Source organism: Pseudomyrmex gracilis, unplaced genomic scaffold, assembly GCF_002006095.1.
Source record: "Pseudomyrmex gracilis isolate BER0280 unplaced genomic scaffold, ASM200609v1 scaffold_272, whole genome shotgun sequence".
In the NCBI taxonomy this organism is placed as follows: Eukaryota; Metazoa; Arthropoda; class Insecta; order Hymenoptera; family Formicidae; genus Pseudomyrmex; species Pseudomyrmex gracilis.
This window is the reverse complement of record NW_018020856.1, coordinates 153,925-177,299: the sequence shown is the minus strand read 5'-3', so window position 1 is coordinate 177,299 and position 23,375 is coordinate 153,925. Positions and strand designations below refer to the sequence as shown.

The following is a 23,375-nucleotide window of genomic DNA, read 5'->3' as shown; positions in this document are numbered from 1 at the left end:
TTATTTTGTAACGTAATTACGATGACGCTGAGATTTTTTTCGCAGTTTGAGAGGAAAATATCATTAAGAATAAACCGACAAGATCTTAGTCGCGAGAGAACCAAGAAGAATTTAAAATAATCTTAAGGCGCAATCAGTTTCCATTAATTATTCTGTCTGTCGCGATTTTCTTCGTCTTCCTTTCGTCCGTCTGTCTTGAATAAAAAAGAAAGCTAACTTAGTTAGCCACTCTCTCTTTGCAAACGCCTAGTTATTTTGTTGACGGTGACTAGTGACTTTTTTTATTCTTTTGCGTTTTTCACCCCCGTCGCGACGTTTCGCAGCCATTAATCGCATGCGAGATATTGCGCATTTATCGAAGTCGTATAGAGTCTCTTCCGATGATACGAGTTTTCGATAGACCTGCAGCGATGTATCTCGAGCGCCAACTTTATTTATACGAGAGCCATAAATATCGTATTTTCTATAAAAAAGGTCTTTGCCGCTGCTATAATTGCGCGGAAGAAACTTGCGACATACGTTCAGGGATCTTCTTTCACGGGAAATCAATTTTCTCCGTTAAAAATCGACAGAAATCTTCTTCGCTGACTGATGTGTTAATTTACGTATCTCGCGATTAATGTATTAATTTACGTATCCCGCGATTGATCGACCACCCGAGTGATTAATTATGCAGAATGCTAATGAACAAGCGATTGAAAGATTTGCATCCAAGCGACCTCTTCGCATTTTTTTTCTTTACGCTATCGATCTGTCGTCGTATTGCTGACGGCACTTCGCTTCGGAGATCACTCGATAAAGCAGGTTTATTGAGCTGCCGTTTTTCGTTAGTTTCGAGAAGCAGCTTTTGGCGAGAACGCGAACTATAGTTGTAGTTAGCTTTACAGCTCAGGGTCATGATTTCCAAACACAGTCTAGATATTTGCGCATAAAGCCGAAATAAAACAGATTTATCCCGAAAGAAAATCAAAGTATTTTGTATGCGTGTGTGCGTATGTGCATATACATATATGAAATATCAGCGCAATATATAGAAAATGTCGGCGCGTAGAAGATCGGAAAGTTGAAAAGTGGAAATAGAATTGGTGCAAATATTGACGCTTCCGCTCGAGAATTTCAATATCCATTCTGATGCAAAGCTTGAGAAAATCTATACATCGAAAGTTAACGCAACAATATGATGTCTACTTTAAAGCTCTTCCCTTTCGCAAACTTTTTGAAAATCGTTATTGCTATATGTTTGATAAACACGTAGCGTTTTGTTTTTTTAGTAAAATTCAAAAGCTTTGTTTCAATCTCTACCTGTGTCTTTATTCAGCAATATATGCACCATTGTGTTTCGTGATCTCGCGATATCGCAATTTCGTCTTTGATGATGAAAACTACGAACTTTCTTACGAGCAATTCAGTTAGTTGATTGGATTAAATTTTTAATAAATTTTTTATCTACTAATTTTGACAAAATAAATAGAATTGTACGCTATTTCTCGTAATACGGAAAATATTTTTATTAAAATCTGTTTAAAGAATATAAAACAGAAGAATTTAGATTAAGATTTTTTGCAATAAGGCGAAGAAGATCTCTTTGTGTTTTTCTCGATATAGAATTGGACTGAAGATGAAATCGTTCTCGCGCGAAAAGTTTATAGGAGATATAGAAAACGGTGCGAAAGAGGCACTTTCATCGAAGGAATCGCGATCTTGTCTTTATTCTCGCGAGTCTTTCGGAAATGACAAGGAGGAAAGTTATGTGAATCAAACGACGCGCACCGCCCGTTTCGTTGAGATGTTTCTTGCGGTTCTTTTCGGTCGCTACTTTCTGTGGCCAACCATTTCCTGCGAAGATTCCTAAAGATGAAAAGAACACAATTTTCCCAACCAATCCGTTGTATCTCCATCCTTTTATTCGTAAACACACCATCGCTGCAGCGATGGATATAACATGGTAACAAAAAAAAAAAAAAATAATAATTCAACACGCGTTCTCTCTTTCTCGCGATTTTTACTCTTCATATTTTTCAGAAAATATTGAGTAAGTGTAAAAGTTTCGATGAATTTCGTGATAGAAAAAAAAAAAAAAAAACTAAGTAATTGAAAATTTGATTGAAAACGATTTATTCATTCTACCAAGTACAACAACAAAAAGTAATGGAAAACAAAGGAGATTACTTCGTAGAATGAACAAGTCGATTTTAATCAAATTACTTAGTCCAGTTTTTCTAGCACGAAATCCATCAAAACATTTGCACTCGTTCAATACATTTTGCGCTGCGGAGAGTTTTGCGTATAAACATATTTGGAATTTATTGAACTTTTGCTCAGCATTGACATTTTGAAAAATGTCAGGAATGAAAATAGATCGCAACCCTTCCCTTCCGATTCCTGATCAGTATAATTAGCTACAGTTGCTTGACGCGTCGCGTCTAAAATAGAAGCGGAAGATTGTATTTTTTTTTTTTAATTTTACGAATGGCGTTTTCTAACAATCTTATTCTAATCGATACTACTAGGATGACACCCATTGTTATTGTAGATATATTCCGCTGTGTGTTCGGGTATTGTTTCCAAAGAATGAGAGCGCGGAATCCGATGCACTCACATGTATTTCATATGACGTCGCGCTCATTGTCACACACACACACAGACACACACATTGGCATTACGTGAAAAAAGATATCGCAATAGATATGTAATTAAAGAATTGGAGAAGAGCCGACAGATTCTTTGCGAGTAACTTGATCAAGCAAATGCCTTCGGCAAAGCGGTACATGTTAAATAACAGATATCCGGAAAAATACGAGATTTTACGTAATTTTATTAAAACTTACCGGTATCTCATACAGAATTATTTCTCGACAAACAAAACCGTTTTCTTTTACACGAGCTTCTATTTTTCTTTTATTTATTTTCTATTATCTCATTGCTTTATCTCTTTTTTTCAAAATATATACACGATCATTATCTCCAAAAAATTATTGATTATCGCAATAAAAGCAAATAATTCTGACGCGTATCGGCTTATCACATTTTTATTTTCTTATGGTCGAAGTAACAGCTTTAATATCGTATTACATCAGCAATTAGAAAACTCGAAGTACTACAATTTGCGTTCGCGAAAGCTACGGCTCTATGTTCTCGCTTGTAAGTTAACTAATTAATAATTCTCTTTCATTGTTACTTAACTGGAATAACTGTTATTATGTTTAATTACAGAACGCGAACAGAAACGCGCTTTTTTGACGTTATCTCTCAATTCATCTTATAATAAGACGTTGAAAGATAAAAGAGAGACACGAACGTTGGAGATATGGGCTCTGAATACAATTGATATAAACGTTACTAATGAACGTTCATATAAACATTATTTTTAAAAGTATTTAAAAGATTATTAAAGGGATTTATTGGAGGATAATTGCCCCTGTTTTGATTTTGTCAATCAATTTCTAATTTATTGTTGTCGAATTCGAGTGCAAATTAAGTTAGCTGCGAGATTATAGAAGTTGCAGAACAACTGCGACATTTCTCCTTAATATAACAATGTTTGTACTTTATCACAAGATGTGTCCACCTAACGTGATCAAAGTGCGCTACGTGTGGTCGTAACAAACTTTGTACCAACTTCGGAATGGCACACCGCACCGTATTAAACTTCGCTATATTTGTTTGTACTTACTGACTTATTGCATCTTCGGCAACGAGACTCTGTCACTCAATTTATTCTTGTCGAATACTCGTATATAAAATAATATTTTATTGAAGCAAGTCGCTCTTGTAAGCAAGAATATTGAAAGGAAGTTGTCTATCTTGTATATTGTCCGTTGCTAAGGTGTGAATAAAGTTATATAATGGAGGTACGGTTGCTCTACTACAGCGGAGAGTAGAGAGTAATAATTAATTTGAAATAGGGTGCGATTGTAAGAAATTGTGAAGGTCAAAAAAAATACATTTTGAGAGTAATAACAAAAATTTGTTATTCTGCAAAAAAATTCAACTTTAGTTTCACTTTCTTTGCAATAAAGAAATGGCACATTTTATTTACTGAAAACTACTTTTTCTGAAAGAAGGCTTTTTATTTTGAAAATAACCATTATTGCTCCTTCTTTAAAGTCTCGCTGCACTTTTAACAGACGTTTCCTCGTAAAAAGGAATTGACAATAACGTTGTACTTGTAAAAACATCACAGAGGTCTCTTTCACATCTATTTTTCAGTGAGATTATCTGGCTTTTCGTGAAATAAAGAAGCATCCGTTCCTCACGTTGGAAGGAATATTTTTGCTGATTAAGGGATAGAAACAGCTTAATGCTGGCGTTTTACGTAATGCTTTATTGCGTGTAACGCCTTACTGCACGTGTTCCAATGCTATAACTTAACACCAACAAAGATTGCAGTCGATGTGTAGATTCTTCTTGAGAATAATGCTCGTCGTCACATTTTTCATCTTTTTCTTGATACGCAAGAAAACGCTCGAGAGAGAAGAGAGAAATAAATATTGCAATTTTTTTCAAGTCGTGTCAAAGAGCAAACCTTATCGTTGAAAATATAGAGAACTGCTACGTATATAAATAATAAATGTTATCTATCTAGCGTTAAAAACATACGGCATATATAATATAGCTTTCTCTTCAATATATATTAATATATATTATATATTTATTATATTACTTTATATATATATTAATATATTTTTTTATATTTTTTTATTTATTTTTTTTATTTTTTTTTTTTTTTTTTATTAATATATTTTTTTATATTCCAATATGAATATATATAAATATATTTACATATTTACATACATGTAAGATATATAGAAATAAGAAAAACTATAGAAACACACACACATATGATCATATAAAATTATACGCAAGTGATCAAATCATGTTAAATTTCAGATCTGATCTTATAAAGTCATACAGAGGAATTTTTCATCAAATGGCATCCCCTATATTGTAGATATTGTTATATATATACGACGATTTCTAGCTCGTAATATAGAAAGCGAATGAACGATAAAGAAACGGACCATAAAATACTTCTGTTATTTTTTTACAACAGACTATATAAACCAGAAATTGCAAAAAGATTCACACGCGAGATTTCATCGTAAGATCAAAATATCTAAACTTTTGTTACGTATATAACATAAAAAGATCTAAACTTTTTTCTACAATTTCATAATAGACAATTATTTTTATTCGTATGAAAAGTTACATATTTTTTTTTAGATAAAAAAAAATAAGAAGAAGAACCTCTCGAGAAACATCATTTTGTTTGCTCCGCTTCTGCGGGATTTCTACGTACGAGCGTTGAGCGTTCTGTGGTTAGATCTCTCTGAGAGAGAAGTATTCCAATTTGCAGTTTTCTCTGTTATCCCCCCGATAAGAGCAATAATGAAAATTTCGAAGTGAACCTTTTTGTTCTAAATAGTCCTATCGTAAAAAACGTCTAAAGTAATCTCATTGAAGCAGATGTGAGTTTTTCAGAGAAAATACAGATGTATCTAATATCAAGCGCTCGTAAACATTGCGAGTTTTTTTATTTTGCATATATTGATCGCGTAAAGGAAGCAATCAAGTCTGTCACAACTTTGTGTTTGGAACTTCAATTTCCTGCGTACGCGTCCCTCTTTGAAGACTCCCGTCTTGCTTATTACTTGTTATCTAACCGACTTTTATCTAACTCACGTCATGTCGGTCAACTTTAACGTAATGAAATCGGGCTTCAGCACCCGTTAGATAATAAATTTATCTAACGGCGTCGGTTATTTTCAATCAGAGGAAGTAATGTGCGAGAGAACGTACGCGAAAAATTCATCATAATTTACGGTCATCATAAACTGATCCAAAAACAACATAACAACAACTCTAGGTATTATTGCGCACAGGATTTTTTGCGTAACATTATGAAAACGTCAGAAAACGTTAATATACAAATTCACGTTGATTTCTTTGAGTTTCTTTTACTGCGCGCGCGCGCGTGTGTGTGTGCACTTTATCATTCCAATCCGTGATTTCTTTTTACAAACCCGAAAACAAAAAGCTCTGCCGCTGTGCTTTGCGGCCCATTAAATCTCGCGCTTCGCTTAAGTGTGCGATTATCTCGTCTTCCCTACAGACATCTCCTTACAGGAGAATGAGGCGCGAAGATGTAGAGAAAGAGAGAATGAATGAAAGGAAGAGATTTCCAGATGAAATTGCCCTGCGTGCTCTTCGCGCAACCTCTGTGTTCCTCCCAACATGATTTTCTCGTTTCTTACACGGCGACTGTTTAGCGAGTTCAAAACGAGAAATATGGTATTTCAGACTTGTTGATTTTTGTTCTGATGAGCAAGTCTACTGTTGAACACGGGAAAGAAAAATCGCTATACAAAGTCGAAGTCTTGGAGCACGGACTCCAAAATATATATAATAATATATAATAATAAATTCAGTATACATATAATAAATTTATTACCTGATTGTGTTGCGTTCGTGACTACCATGTATATTAGAGGAACAGGAAAGTAATGTTTTTTTTGTGATTCATGTCTTTTTAATTTTTTAAGCCAACTTCACGTGAGTGTTTTTTTTATATACTAACATAACTTTTCTCTCTAGAATTTTGCGTTTATATAAACAGTTGAGATTATTTAGGTTAATTTAATAATATGTTTAAAAAATGTGCTTTAATAATACACTGAAAAAACGTGTTCGGCATTGCATACTTTTTAAATTCTGAAAAAAAAATTAATGATGACAAGCAAGCATTAACGATGTTTGTTCGCGAGTATTGAATGTTCGAAAGTATTAACGTTGGTTTTTGAAATTTCGAAAACGGAAAGATGATCCGAGATCTTCGAAGACTTTCGGTTTTTTCTTAATGATAACGATCTAAAGCTCGTGGTTGAAAAAGACTTCCGTCCAACAATTGCGGACAGAGTTGCATTCCGACCTACAAGTCCAAAAACACCTAAACCAATGTCTGCATAATTTTATTTAAAAAAACAACATTATTTTTTTCCAGTATTTCCAGTTAATATTACACACAGGATAGTGTGTATGTGATCACAAATTTTTTTTGTAGCAATTTCCTTAATAGATGTTTATTATAGCACGCAAGTATATTAAATCTCGTACGCTGAGGAAGAATGTAGGATTTGTGATAAATTAGGTCACTTTATTTTGTGTAAAAGAGAATTTAATTTACTTTATTATAGATAAATGAATACCTATAAAATGAATATAATAAGAGTTTAACAAATACTTTTTTTCACAAATTCTCGAGCTCATCTCGCACGTCTTTTGCGATCTATTTTTATCGACTCTCTCTCTCTTCTCGGCTCCTAAAGAGCCATCTTCTCCATATCACCTTTGTTTTTGATAATATTTCTGTTTTTTCTATTTTGAAAACTCATTGATTGTTTTCTCTTTCTTTATTCCCTAATTGTTACAAGTCATATCGAAAGTGTTTGTCTTGCAGTCAAATCAATATACATTTTCGCTGTATCATAAGTAACGTATAAAGTATATTCTAAAATATTTAAGTCGCTTTTCCCTACAAAAATAACTTATCGGTAGATCGGTAGATTTTTAATAATTAACGACGCGCTGAGAGATACCTATTTGTGGAACATGTGCGTGCGATAATTTCAGAGTCGAAAAGAAAATGCACGCGAGAGCTTGCTAAAAGACAGGTTCAAATAAATCGATGATTTTCCATAATTATATAAAATAGTTCATCTGAGAGTTTATTACCTTTTAATATATGTGTTGGCGAATGAGCGATTACAAAAATGCGTGATTTGTCGGAGGAAGATAAACGTCACGCGGGAATTGAATAGAGTTTGGACGTTGAAAGATTTAGCACAACTCTGGACCGAAATGTCGAAACCGCATGCATAATAAGCACAAGTGCAAACGAATGTCGCAGAGTTGCGCGATCGTTCGTCCGCGATGGAACAGTGAACGAGAGAGAAGTGTGTAACCGATACATCAAACGTAACCGAGCGTGGTCTTTGAATAATGCATGAGAGCGAGCGATGAGGCACATTTTCAGTACCACTGATTCTCTTTTTTTCTGTGCATTCTACGAGATGCATTCCTGTTTCTTATTCTTGCCCCGGGAACGCAATGCGACATTTTCTCTCTTATAAATCCGCCTGTCAAAATAGAAAATAACATCTATCTTTGAGGATATTCTTTGTTACTGTTATCTTTTCAACGGTTTCAACAGAATTGAATTTCTTTTGTATAGAGACGTTGAATTAAATTACTTAATAAAAATAATACAGAATTGTTTAATTGCGCAGATTTATTGTTTAATGCAACAAATAATTTGCACTAAGAAATACGTTTATTTTATTTTTTATTTTATATTTTATTAACGCGTTAACAAAAGTATCTGTTTGTTCTCGCATTTTAGATTGTTACGATAAAGAACATCTCATTGTGGAGGGAAGCGACCAACTGAGAAGACATCGACATGTCACGATCCTACCGAGCAAACGTCACGAAACCGATGAAAGCGGTACGTGAACACCGGCGTATTTGATATGTACATGAAAAGAAAAAGCCAACAAAATGGACAGAAAAAAAGCGCAATTACAGCGATTTATAAATTACCTCGTAATAATTTATATTTAATTAGTCTGATGATTAACGAGGTTCGCTAAATTGGGATATTCGTTTATAGGTCACGTGACAAAAATTGAGGTGATGCTCGAAGAAGCACCGGACGCCGTCAATGTCGGCTCCATGTCATCGCAACTGGAACCCACTTCTGAACTCAATTCAACTCTCCCGGACGGTGAGACAAATCTATCTTTATATATTTCGAAAAAACTTAACTCTTGTTTATATTTTGTAAACACGACCGCGTGTTTCGTGAAATTTCTTACGTAATCCTGTTAAATATTATACAAGATGAAGGCAAAACTATTTCTGCAATATTCCGCGTGCTTTTATTTGAGAGATAATCAGGTATTATTTATTATGTTTTTTCGTCTAGAAAAAAATGTGACAAAAATTTCGATAGTGAGTTTGTCGGTCGTCGTGTTTGATGTTTCAATTTTGCGAGATTTTGTAAGGGAATAGACTTCGGGATATCGTTTCCTGGCTTGTTGTGCATTTTTAACCAACTCTTCTTCTCGTTTATTTTTTTTTTTTTGTAATAAATGACGCATAGAATAAGCGTCATTTTCCAAAACGTTTTACATTCCTCTTTCCGCCTGTCGATTCAATTCCACCGTCATCAATCAACAAAATATATATAGCGCGGATTATCCGCCCCAAGTTCGTGAAAATTTACTTATGCAAACGGAGTAACAGCTCAACAGTCCGCAGAATGCGAGGCAGAAGGTGTTTGCGTGGCTAAAATTATTGCAAAAGGCGCCGCGCGTTTATATATTTTTCGATATAGCCGAGTTTTCGTTAACTTCGCTGGACGATAATTCGACGAAATTTCAGTTTACATCAACTGTGGTTATACACAGAATTATAAACAGACATCTATCATTTGATTGAGACATAAGCCAATTTATCATTTCTGACGAATCATCAAAGAAAGAGCAAAAAGAAAGAGTTGTTGGCACGAGATTAATCGCGTAATTTTTCTTTAACGAATATAAAAAAAAGTCGCAAAACTATTCACGCAAATTCGAGGGAAAATTTGCGCGTCGAAACTCGCTAGATTACATTAAAATTTGTAAACAAAAGATATCAGAGAAATTATTTTACAAAGGTGCTCTTTCAAGTTACTTTTATTAAAGTTTAAACATTGGAATATACGAAATGCATCGGAAAAAAAAATCTCTCGACACATCTCGCGATAGAAAAATTGAAAAATAAATATAAATAACGCACCCCGTGGAACTGTCTCTCGACCATATTTTCCGCATGTTCAGCGCAAATGCCAGGAACGAGTATACCGGGCATTGTGTAATGGAATTCCGTCTAGTTTCCCTCTTCTCCTCGTTCTGATTTTCCGCGTGATAGCTCGGGGTGAAGTCCTCTCTTCGATCCTTGTAGGGCGACGGATATCAATTTATCAGTTTGTATGCCAGCATACTGTTGAAACATCATCGTTAGACAGCATTCTAGAGGTCGCCAACAAAGGTTTACGCATGACTGAACATCGGTGCCCGTGCTCCAGCGCGATACCGCCTTGGGGTCATTCTGTCTCTGTTGTAGTTAACTTGTGACACGTTACAAACTAGTTCATAAATCAACTTTTTGTAAAAACCTTTGGATATATATAACATAATTATTAATTTAATTTGACTTGATAACAGAAACACATCTATTAAAGTCATGTTTCGTAATGTGTATAAATAACGTTTAGTTTGAATTTAACTAAAATATACACCTTGTGAAATATATTAACGCATAAAGCAAAATCTAGCTTTATTTTGTTTAATTGCGTACGTTACATTTCAAAACAATATTGTTAGTTTACGTTTTTGAAGAAATATATTTTTCAATAAAAATAAAATAAAAAAAAAAACAAAAACAAAGATTTATTGAGACATGTTCTGATTTGTAATTTAACGTCAAAGTCAACTCTAATCGCAATTCTCTTTTTCGGTTGCTCAATTAAGCAACTTTATTTTACAAATACAAGGTTGTGGACTTTAATTAGATATTGCAGAAACAGGTGCGGTAGTGGTGCGCGCCGAGGAGGCTCTGATCGTCATTTTCGTCCTGATCCTGTGGGTCGCGGCCATCGCTCTCTTTTTCAACCGATGGGGCAAGATTCGGATGCTCGAGCCGTACCAACCGAAATTTCAACAGCAACACCGACAAAGCTGCACGATAGTCGACCCAAATCCACTTCAGGTGAGTGCACTCGTATGCAGGGATCGTTGAGCCCTCTCTCGTTCCTCCTTGCGAACTCTCTTATTTCGCTTGGATAGTTAACACAAAGAGACACAGACTGTCCGTATACATTTGGCGGAATGTGTTGCGTCGTCGGATTAGCATAATGTATGTACATAATTTGCGCAAATGCGCAAGCATTTACAGAAGCCCAGTTTGCCTATGTCGGACAAGTATTATTCATGAGCGCGTGTGGGGCACTCGCGACACTAAGTGTACACGATATGAGATATTATCGGTACGTCACGATAATCATAACACAATAAATAATCACGCGCGAGAATAAGATTAAATGTTGGAAATATTTCATTTTATAATTAATTACGTTTTCGTTCGAACGCGCGCGAAGAACGTGCTAGTTTTTAAAACGCTCTACTAAAAATGTTAGAAAGTTGGTTTCGAGATTAAATTTAATTTTCGTAATCTAAATTCAAGAATTTTATCAGCTTTAAATGGGTTTTATGCAGCGCGCTAATTACACATTGTAAAATTAATTCAATTCCATTAAATATTGCAAAGTGTTTCTTCGTGGTGCGCAAATAAAGCTGTATATTTTGCGGAACAAACATAAAATGTATACCGCAATTACCATAATGAAATTAAATTTCTCTGTATATGCTCGGAAGCTGCATCGACTCTGATTGCTTCTCATTTAATTACCAAAATAATGGCGGCCGTTACGATGTAACGTTATAGCCGGCAGACAAACTCTCGGCATGTTAAACCGACGTTGGAGAAGAGATAAGCAAACTCGCGAATAACAAAGCGCCGCAAACCTGTCCGGAATGTGCAAAGAAATTCGGTCGTGCAAAATGGCGCCACTCTAATTGCCGTAAAAGCAAACTCCAATATATCAACCGTTTGATGTCAGCTTTAAACAAAAAAAATAGGCAAATCGCTCGCAAGCGACTTTTATACGATTTAGTTGATGAAACACAACACATTTTTCTTCTTCTCGTTCACAAATTTACAATCTAGTTCATACATGCATACGTGATGTGCCATATATCTCGGCATAAGCATTGGCTTGAACGTGACGTTATAGCGGCACGTGAGAAATAACGCGTTTTCTAAGCGCCACGCGAGAGTCACGTAGAGAATAAACCTTTTCTATACGTACACAAACATAAATTCACTCGCATCTTTCGAAAAGTAATCTTACGGTAATCTCGTCTTTACAGACCGTGTCATTTTTATGAATCGAGTCGGGATTGCCAAACTATATCGTATACAAATTAAAAGTCTCGTTTAATCTTTAGACCGCCAGCATTTTTTCCATTAAAAACATGGTATTTTTTCCGTCATATTTGTATATAAATTGAGTTTATTATATTACGCGGAGTAATATTGACCTAAGTTTTTCATCTGGCTCCTATCGGCGCCAGGCCGGCGGGAAACGGAAGTGAAAAGTAAAAAAATTTTCCAATTATGAAAAATGATGTTTCTAAGAGTGTTTTTTATATTGCTGGTCACGGTTTTGAAGTTGAATTACAAAAGTTTTTCAATTCACAGTAGCGTTATTACCAAGTTAATCATGTGTAAATAAATTTTGTATCTCAGATTAACGGCGGAATTCGAGAGCTAAACTATATCATCCAACAACATATTTAGATTTTTTAAATATTTTTTCTCACAAATCAAGTCAGATGAAAGAGAACTCTTTTTTAAAATACGGTGTAATATTAGCGTGTTCCAATAATCGATGCCATACGGCATCATGCCGACGGTCTGAGGGTTAATAAAAACTTTTAAACATTAATAACAAATTATTTATAAGCCCGTTTTTAATAATATATTTACTTTTTTTATAATACACTTATTTTTATAATATACTTATAATTTTAAAAAATATTTTATTAAGAAGAGAGAAATTATTAATAAATTTGTCTCGGTTATGTCAGCGGCGGCACTGAATTCAGTGCACATGCAGCAAATCAAATCGATATTCTGATTTATTTTCTTATTTTACAAGTATGCCCTTCGCATAAATCCTCGCTAAATCCTAATCCACAGTGCCTTACAAACTGTCAAACGCATTTATGCGCTTTATCATTCATGGGAGAATAAACGAAGATTTAAACGCCATGTGTTTTTGTCACGAATACTCCTCGGATTCTGTATTGTGGATGTTCGCCCATCGCGATCGAATGCGGATAACATACGTGTTCCGTAAACAACCTCTGTCCGGACAACCATATATATTACGACTATGTATTTCGTGACTTTGTTCGTGCAACAAAAGGAGAACATGCAGCAATTTATCATTAAATGCGCCCTGGAATTGTTCGATTTTCGCATATCGATCGCCCGCGCTATTGTTAATAAATGCATGTAACGGATATTCGCGTTTAGTGTGTAACACGCAGAAGCGAGTTGGAATTTCTTCGATTTGACGAATCTGTCTTTGAAACAAACACAGATTATATACGTACACGCGGAGAGAGCGATTGATAAGTATTCGAAAAAAAAAAGTAAACAACAATTTATCGGGAAATGTATTTATTTTTTCATATAATCGCTTTCTATCTCTAGATAGAATCAGCGTTTTACTTTGAAAGCACTTGTGCTACTTTGGTAAAAACGATTTCTTCTCAAAATAGCTATTTACGGCATCGTATGACTTCATTGTTGCTCGAAGATTTCTTTCCACCGAGACATTTTGTCATTTTCGGAGATGAATAAAAGTCGCGCTGGGGAACGTATCTGGCGAATAAGACGAGTGTGAGACGACAATTCCGAAGCTCAACTCGTAAATTTTAGCCACATAGTGTGACGTGATGCATCGTCAAAAATCACTGAGAGCGTCACAAACTTTTGGCGAGCTGTCACGCAAACACCGCGTGCGTGATAACGCACGTGCGAATAACTTCGCAGTGCGAGAGCCAGCGTTTGACATTTGTTTCTTCTGAAGGATAAAACTTGTCAACGACAACTGCAACGTGACACACTATTGTCGCTGTCCACATGCTTCGGATATTTATCAATCGCTTCTTGTATCGTCCGTGACGAAACGCGGTTTGTGTAACGTTAACAATTTTAAAAATTCCATTTTTAATTAAACCGCAAACCGAACCAAACTTTTATATTTTTAAATTCGCAGTTTTGTGAATTGCGTGCGAATTTCGTCACACCTGCGAGGTAAAGTTTTTTCCCTCCGCATTGTTGCACCGATCATGTGCGCATCAAAGAAAATTCGATGAACGAGAAACGCATCTCTCTCGATCTGAAATCGGATTTTACGCGCGTAGAATGCATCGAATATTTTGCAGTATCACTCGTACATATATCGGTATTGAATTTACGTGCACAAAGGAGTAAATATCTTCTCAAATGCGAACGACGAATGTCCGACAAAATGTCGCGGACGCATAGAAGCACCGATCGTTCCTTTTTTTTTTGTGTTGTGCTGGCCGGTTGAATTTTTACGATGTACAACATCCATTTTTACGTTGCGTATAAAATATAGTACTTTTTTTAAACAGCGTTACGGCAGTGCGCGCGCGCCAGTTGGATTTTTTATCGCATCAATTATAAAATATCGAAGTAGTGTACAAAAACGTGAAATAATCCCGGAAGCGCTTTGTGTGTAAAAAAAAAAAACGATATAAAAAATGTATCAAATGTTTTCGCAATAACAAAGCGGATTTCTCTTCGCGCACATATATAAAATGCACGTATGTACGTATACACAACACATTATACACAGAAACCTTCTCGCCTGAGTGAGCTCCGAGTAATTTATTTTCAGATAGAAATCGTTCGGTTCGGCCAATATGTATGTACATATATATCTACGTTCATGGTAATTCAATCGCGGAAACGTTCGATTGCGCCGCCGCTGACGTTCGCAACATATGTCAGTTACAGTTTCTGTTTTAAGTAAATCGAAGAGATATCGTGTGTCTTAAAATTGTACGTACGGGTTGTATGCGAACTAAATATTCGTCAGAGAGATTGGCACGAATCCGTCTAGATTTATTTTATCGCATATCTGCAAATATTATCGCAAATAAATATTGAAAAAAAGTTAACGTTTCTAACGACACACGTGAAATATGATCGACGGTCAAATTTGACTGCGCAATTCGATATCTGTCGATAACAACGGAGCTCTGTCGCGACGGCGCGTAATATATAAAATGAATTAATTTTTGTTTAATACGCGACGGAAGAGAGAAAGTTGAAGCCGGTCACGCTGTTTTGCCTGCAACTGTCACCGGCAGTTACTTTAACGAAATGAAAACTTCTTGTGAGATACTTCGCTTAACTCGATTTACCTACTCTCGTAAACTATCCTTCCTCGTGTTCTTGATTGGTGTAAGACTTCGTATAATACAGTTATACGAAGCTCTCGAATATCGCGCAGAGAATTATCGATTTCGGGATGAATTATCGATATCTAGTTTACCGCAAGATTTTTGCTCCTTTTTTTGGGGGGGGTCAGCATAAATTCCGCGCGAGGATGTTTGATCTAATATTATCTCAAACGCGAATTGATTGTTCGCTTGCGATATCGAATGCAACGGATTTTACTTACGTTGTTTCCCAAATTGTCCGGGTGTATTTGGTGAGTTTCCCGAGGGATTACAACTCGCGGTTAGAGACAACGGACGAGGCGGAAGTTTCACGTTGCACACATATTATATACACACGGACTGACATATCAACATCTCCTCTCGCCGACTATCTATCATGCACATTGTGTCTTCTATCACGAATGCCTTCTCACTGTGATCAAGTAAATTCCAGAATGCATCTGTAAATCCAGGGCTTTCCCAGAGGGCTTATACATAAACCCCGTTCATGGATTCACGCAGAGTTAATAATTAAAATGTAATTTTCATACGCATACAACAAGTTTGTATTTGTTCTTCAAATACATATGCAAGTATTAGATAATAAGTCATGTTGTCTTTAAATATCTTAAAATTAAAAACAAAGTAACGGACTTAAATAATAATAATTTTCTATCAAAATAATGAAGATTTTACAATAAATATTCAATATTCAATGTATAAACAATTCAAAAACACACAATATATAACATATAACTAATGAAGTAATAATTTTTCAGCACAAGTAATTTTTTAGCATGTTTACTCATCATATCGTATCCGTAAGATAACAATAATAATAATCCTGAACAACAATAAATAATCAATGTTCCAATCACAGCCGCTCTAAACAAATTTATATCCCTGTAAACTAAAGGAAATAAACATTAAAAACCAAAAAATTAAGTTTATATAAATAAATAAGTTTGTATAAATAATTATGTTCGGCTGTCAAAAAAAAAATTAAAGTAAATCCGAAACTAAAATATTCAATATTGAAGCCAGAAACATGATATTCGATTATATTGAACATTTCTGTTTGTACAAGATGCGACATTTATATTAATGCTTGCGAACTACGGCAGATATTACATGCAATATTCAAGCCATCTCTATAACGAAGTGGTACGCTAATTTGCGTACACCTGAGCACGAAATCCATAGTTTGTTATTCTCTCTAGTACTTATATGTCAGAGCGGGTTACATCGTTCCATCAAACTGCGAAAGCAACGCCGCAGTGTACATTACACGCATTTTCGTTTAGGAAATATTATTCCGTCTTGTGTTTCCCGATGTGTACTCGCACATCCGTAATCCAATGCAGCTCGTGTTAAACGATATTCCTGTCGCGCGCATCTCATCCCGTGATTGATGAGATGGCTGCGATAAAATAAGCCATCGAAGGGAGAGAGCTTGCAGACTTTCGATTGTGTGAGCGAATCAATTTCGCGCAAGCACTCTCGTCAAATGACTAAAATATGACACGATTCGTCAAAATAAATCGAAAATATTAATACCTTAATTAAAACATTATAAACAATTTGTAATTTTATTAATAACAGTAATATTGTTTATATAAAAGTAATAAATTAAATTGAAAATATAGGTTTTAAAAAGTGCAATAAGTATATATTATATTTTAAATTTTAGTTTGACATTTTGCTGCAATAAATGTCATAAAATATTGTTAAATCATCGTAATTCGCGACAGCACTCTGCATTATTTATACGTTCGTTCTGTAAGTAGCAAAATGACGAAGAATTATACGTGTGTTAATAATACCAATGAGCGCACAGATTTTAATCTCTGTCGGTGTTAGATAAATTGGGGAAGATATTTAACGGATTCCGATGTGTTCGACACTTCAATCGCAATCGGACATCTACTTACTCTCGAACATTTTCCAATAGTTAAGATCGATGGGAATTCATTCCGAACAATCCAATCGTAGATATAACTTAGAAGTTCGGTAATTAATTTCAATGCTCACCGCACCGTATCTATTAACGTATGATTTTGTCGTGGAAAACAAAAAAAATCTATTTTTTTTGTTGATCAAGAAAACTTACGAGATAAAATTTGTTGTACGGAATATCCCGCTATTTTACCGCATTTTGTCAATACGGTCAGTTGTTTGCTCTTTCATTCCTGAATCCGCCGGCTTTAGTCGGCATCCACGTAACAAGCTGTCGATACTAAGTCAAGTCGACGCTCGACTACTTTGTACCAATTCCGAGTTTTAATTAACATTTGAACAATTATTTTATACCAAGACTATACGCGTATTTCGCTCTATCTACAAAATTGGCATTCGCGGTGCGCTTCTCCGTGCAGAGAAAGCGCACCGTAACGAAAAGGTTAATTTTGTTCATTCAAAAACTTTCGTAGCGTCGGATTAATCCCACGTAAATTGCGAGCGACCTTAGATTAAGTAGAGCATGATAAGATGCATCGTAGCTTCAACCACTTTTGCATAATATACATGTAAATACAGCGGTACTGCTCCTTTGATGACTCAGATAATACCGTAATCTCGGTGGATGCACCTTCTGTCGCATCTTATAAAACGCCCCGAGTTACCCCGCGTCAAGAATAATAACGTACTCGCGGGTCACAATGAAAACCGCATGTGCGCCGCGCGAGAGCAGCGTAAACGCGCGCGCGCGCGCGCGCCCAACGCACGTATTATTCATGCGGGAGAGTTCCCGAGACTGCCGCTTTTCAGCTGCATAGTTCAGCGAGCCACGCGATATCGCATACTCTTAAGACGTTCCCTACTTTGCGTTCCACGAGGAAACTCCCTCTTTTGTAAAGCAATTTTGTCCTTGTTATAGTAAAATTCAAGAGATTCGTGACACACGACGCTGTGTATTCGCGCTCTGAATGCTATGCGGGCAAACAACTTCGCGATCGGTATTTCTCGAGAAAACTTTATTTAAGAAAGAACAATATTATCTCGAGAGTAGCCGCGAGGCTAACGCGCGCTTCTTTTTTTTTCACAAAGAATAAATTTCTCTCTCGTTATTTTGTTTCGCGATACTGCCGCGTGGCTATTAAATCTCGCGGCGCGTTTGATAGAAAATCGTGTCAACACGTTCGACATTCACATAGATGTTTTTATACATCTACATATATATATATATATATATATATATATATATATATGTATGTAGATGTATAAATATGTATGTATATATGTATGTACATATATATCCGATCATGTCCGCCCAACATTTTCACCGATAGATAACCAGAGTTTACGTTATCCCATTATATACATCTTCACAGTTGCAAACTGGTTCTGGGAATTTCACCCAATATTCGCTGCGTGTGAATAAATCTTGGAATATCTTTACCAATATTTTTTATTTATAAAAAAATATGTTACTTTTATTAATGTTTTTAAATAAAGAAAAATATGTAAATTCGATATAGTGGTATATATAATACATGTTTTATTTTATATTAATGTTTTTATATATATATATTTTATTTTATATTAATGTTTTTAAATAAAGAAAAATATATAAATTCGATATAGTGGTATGTATATATTTTTTGACTCTCACAAATAAAATATAAAACAATAAATCGTATATAAAAATATCTCGTTTCGAGTAAACAAGTGTGCTATTAGTTTATATTTTTTTAATTGAGTGTTACTTTATTAGAACGTTTTTATCACATTCTTTTGTTTATTCATTTATTAACGAGACATTATAAACATGTGTTATTTTTTACCAACATGTTACATGACAATTTCGCGTCTCACGTTGCCTTTGTATCAAATTTCTCGTATAAATTTAAACATATATCCTTTGTGCGAAACATCATGAAGCGTCTCTCAACACAACTGCGTAGTGTAAACAGTCGTTGGAGGATTTGCCGGAGTATTTTCCTCTTGTGTTCGCAGCATCGGAGTTACTCGAAATTCAACATCCACTGCCTCGAGCATCCGGTGCACCAGCTGAGCTGCAACTCGGCAACCGGGAGCGGACCGGCTCGATTGCGACAGAACAGTGTGTTTGTGGGTTCAAGCTCGTCTCTGCTGCCGATCAGTCAGGAAACGCCAAGACGCGCCAAGAGCGCGTTTGATTTGCAATCGTTGGTGCACGCGGAAGGCGTGGGGTCGCTGAACGAAGAGGACGAACGGGACGGCGACACGCTGAAGACTCTGAGATCCTTCGGCGAGTCGACGCGGCTGTTGCAACGCGAACGCCGACCCAGCTCGTATCAGTTCGATCGTATGGACGTTCTGGCGCGACCGACGTTGCATCGTGAGCGCGGCATGAGCATCTGTCACTTCGATCGCATGGACGTTCTCCCCAGATCGTTGCAGAGGGACCGCGGTATGAGCGTTTGTCAATTCGATCGAACGGACGTTCTGGCCAGGCCGTCGTCGCAGCGCGATCGCGGCATGAGCATCTGCCAGTTTGATCGAACGGACGTTCTGGCCAGACCGTTGCAGAGAGATCGCGGCAACAGTATCTGCCACTTCGACAGAACCGACGTTCTGGCTAGGCCCACGTTCCCACCCGGCAAGTCGCTGCTGCGAGAGAGACGCGTGAGCGTGTGCAACTTCCTGGAGAGAACTTACGAGGAGTCGTTGGGCAAGAGCGAAGTTCTGCTAAGAGACAAACGTCAGTTGAGCGTCAACAACGTCGACAAAATCGAAACTCTGGGTAAGTCACTGTCGCCCAGAGACTTTCGCGACAGCAGCAGCAGCAACGTAACGGACAGCAGGCATCAGGACGAAGGCAACCAGGCGAAATGTAACACGATACCTTTGTTCAGAGAAAGAAATAATTCCGTGCATCACTTCGATCGTCCATCCTGCAGCAAAACACCCGATGTCGTTTTGGGATACAAAGCTACGTGCGTTTAAGTCAATAGCTCTCGTTCCCGAAACGACGTCATTTGTGTTTTGATGATGACGGTCTGGCATCGCGGAGTTTCCCTTGTACGAAATACGGCTGTGAAACTTCTTGATTATCGCTTCGCTTTGCAGAATTTATCTCGCCTGTAATTTCCTTGTATTTTTTATGAACTGCCGAAAGTATCAGTATCCCAACTGTTACCTCGACCCTTATCGAAATCCTTATTACAGCGATAACTCTCTATTAGGACGTTAGGAATATAACCGTTGCGGTTTTCCTTATTTCCTGATTGACGCGATAAATGGGCTCGTTCGCTTGCTTCACATCGACGTTGCAAGCGAAGCGAGAGACGATCTGATCTGTTTTGAGCGAAGAGACACGTTTCGAATCTATTTCCTGCGCGCGCGCGAAATTTACAAATGTATCAGAGTCCTTACGTGCCCTCCGGAAATTAGAAGCGCGCCGTGGCAACAGAGAGAAGTTCAATAATTTTACAGAGATGTATTTTTCCGATGAATTTTCTATATTTTCTTTTTTTTTTTTTTCTTATCACTACACACAGTGGCTGAACGACGAAACCGTCCTACGGCGGATTCATCGTATTCGCTTCATGAATGATACATAGCAGACATTTTGATGAATTCGCCGAGGGACGCCGTAGAATTTCTGTTCGTTACGTAACGGTTCGTTAGCGGTACATTCGAGAGTTTTAGGCCGAACAATGAAATCGTAAAACGCGAGGGGAAATATATATCGTGAACATAGTCGCACCAGATTTTGGTAACGATCGGCGGGGAAACGTGAAAATTTTCATCGGATCATCGGCCGGTCGGCGAAACGTTTTATTTCGACACATTCGCCAGCGGCCCAGAATTTTTAATTACAATTCGTAACTATGCGAGATCCAAACCGAACGAACGTGGAGTAATTAATTTTACGGAAGAGAAACCGAAGCTTTAAAAAAAAAACTCGATCGACCAACTCGTTTTCTCTCTTCGTCTCTGTTTCTTCTATATATACACACACTCTCTCTCTCTCTCTCTTTCTCTTTTTCTCTATCTTTATTCCTGTAGACGTGATTGTAGACGGAGACTTTTTCTCCGTTTTTTTCTCTCTTCTCTATTTCTTCTTGGAACGTAATCCGTCGTAGGAGCAAACCGTAGAAATTGCTCTATTATCCGAAGACGAGGTCTCTTTTTAGCACCTCCTTCTACTCGTAGTACGTACATATACATGCGGGCTCTCGCAAATTGTCTGCACACGAAGCAAACGTAAATCGGTCGACGCCGACGCCGACGGCGCGTCGCTCGATCGTTCGATCTACAAAACTTATCAACGCCAACCATCGAGCATCAACGCGAACGAAAGAACGACACACATGCTCAGGGATTATTTTAAAATCTTTTTACTCGTCGTGAAATATAAATCGCTCTCTCTAGTACGGAGTCATTGAGAGTGCGCGTTTAGTTTTCACTTTGCAATTAAACATGATTAAGCGGTGCCTATTATTATAATTTAGCAAGTATTTCATGGATTAATATCAGACATTTATTCAATAATGAAACTTTACAGAGACACCATTTTCAACAAATATACACTGAGAGAAAAACTATTTCTGAAAAAAATGTTGTTTTATTCAAGAAAACTATTTATTATTGGTAAATTATTAATGATATATTCACTGTATTTACAACATTTATTTTCTTTTATGTAAATATTTTTCATATGCTTTTATATATATAAATTATTTTTATATTTTAATCTTATAAAATACTAAAACATAATTAGTAGAATGCATTTTGTAGTTAAGAAAAACTTAAAGTTTTTTTGTTGAAAAAAACAATATACTTCAAATAATAAATAATAGTAAATATTTTATGAAAGCAATATTTAAATGTAGAAAATGTATAGATATAAAATAACGTACTCGCGCGGTGTAATATGCATTGCTTACTTAAAATTAAATATCTTTGTTTAATAAAAATAAACAATCTTTTCATCAAAAATAAAAGAGAGAGAGAGAAAGAGAGAGAAAGAAAAAAGAGAAAAAAAAGGTGGAATCTCAAAAACATATATTTACTTTAATTAAAACAATCTTTCCCTCAGTGTACATTTAATTACACGTGACATTTGTGTTTGATTTGCGTTTGATTCAGTTTTTCTCTTAGTTTATTAGATACGAGTGCTGAATAGATTTCGGTGCTAAATCTTTAGAGACCCGAAATTTGTCTATGTGCAAGTAACGGGAGTGCGGTTTGTTCAAGTATAGTTAGATGAATGTTGTTGGTCTTTTGTGTGTATGTGTGTGTGTAGATGTGTCTGAAGACGTACTGCTCTGTTCTCTCATAGTTACAACAATTCGAATAGCAGTTTCAAGTTTATCCCACAACTGTCACCGACAAAAGAACGTGTAAATTCATATTTTCTCGTCTCGAATGTCATTTTGTCATTTTGGGTGTTATGCCGCGCAAAACGATAATTAGTTTGATTTTTCTCAATTTTTTCAGAAAAACATAATAATTCCTCGCAGTTAATGCTATCATAAAGTACAAAAGCGTAAAAAAAAAGTCACACTATATAAACCATACTATTCTAAATCATACATACGCAATAGAAAAACTAACAATACTCGCTGTCATATCTACGAATATCTCTGTTGTTACTGATAAATATCAAAAAATGATAAGCTATTTTGAATATATAACTGATAGATATATTTACATGACATATATATATATACATATAAAACTAATGTCAGATATTTTCGGAGAGCCTACATATTTTTATCTATCGAAATATAAGCAGTTCTTACATATACGTGTAATAAGATTATTACAGATCTAGAGTTTCTTCGGCGAAAGATATATATATATATATGTATTATGACCTGCGTTCGGTGCTAGAGAGTTTTTAGCGAGATTAATAGTCGTGTAAGTGTTTGTAGCGCACGCGAAGTTAAGAGGATGATCTCTTGCTAAGCTGCTGGTACGTTATCTCTTTTTAATTTAAAAGTCTTTGCTAAAAAGAATTAAAAAAGAAAGTAAGAGATATTACTCGTTTTGTTAAAAGATCTCTCATCTACTTTATAAAACTATTGCAACGAAATTGCTTTTAATAAAAGAGAATACACGCGTCTGATTCCGAGCAGCAAAGAAAGTAGTCTCTAACATAATGTAGACAAAGATATTAGAAAATTAATGTAAAATTCTCGTGCGTATTTACATAGAAGCGAGAATTGATGTGAACCTCTGGTGATAATTATGACTTTATTTTTATCTTGATATTATAAAAAATATACGTACATACATATATAT

The 23,375-nt window shown here is 35.9% G+C and overlaps 1 protein-coding gene across 3 annotated transcripts in view; it reads left to right on the top strand.

Annotated features, from left to right (window-relative positions):
• LOC109859619 overlaps positions 1 to 21,657 on the top strand; it is a 29,106-nt gene extending 7,449 nt beyond the window's left edge. The window contains exons 2-5 of one of the 3 annotated variants that reach the window (XM_020438015.1): positions 8,399 to 8,503; positions 8,669 to 8,782; positions 10,628 to 10,809; positions 19,098 to 21,657. In XM_020438015.1, the coding sequence (XP_020293604.1) occupies positions 8,692 to 8,782; positions 10,628 to 10,809; positions 19,098 to 20,069 (1,245 nt within the window). In that variant the 5' untranslated portion in view covers positions 8,399 to 8,503; positions 8,669 to 8,691 and the 3' untranslated portion in view covers positions 20,070 to 21,657. Of the gene's footprint in view, positions 1 to 8,398; positions 8,504 to 8,668; positions 8,783 to 10,612; positions 10,810 to 19,097 lie in introns of all 3 variants that reach the window. The other 2 variants (XM_020438014.1, XM_020438013.1) reach the window with 2 other exon arrangements.
• Positions 21,658 to 23,375: the final 1,718 nt, after the last annotated feature.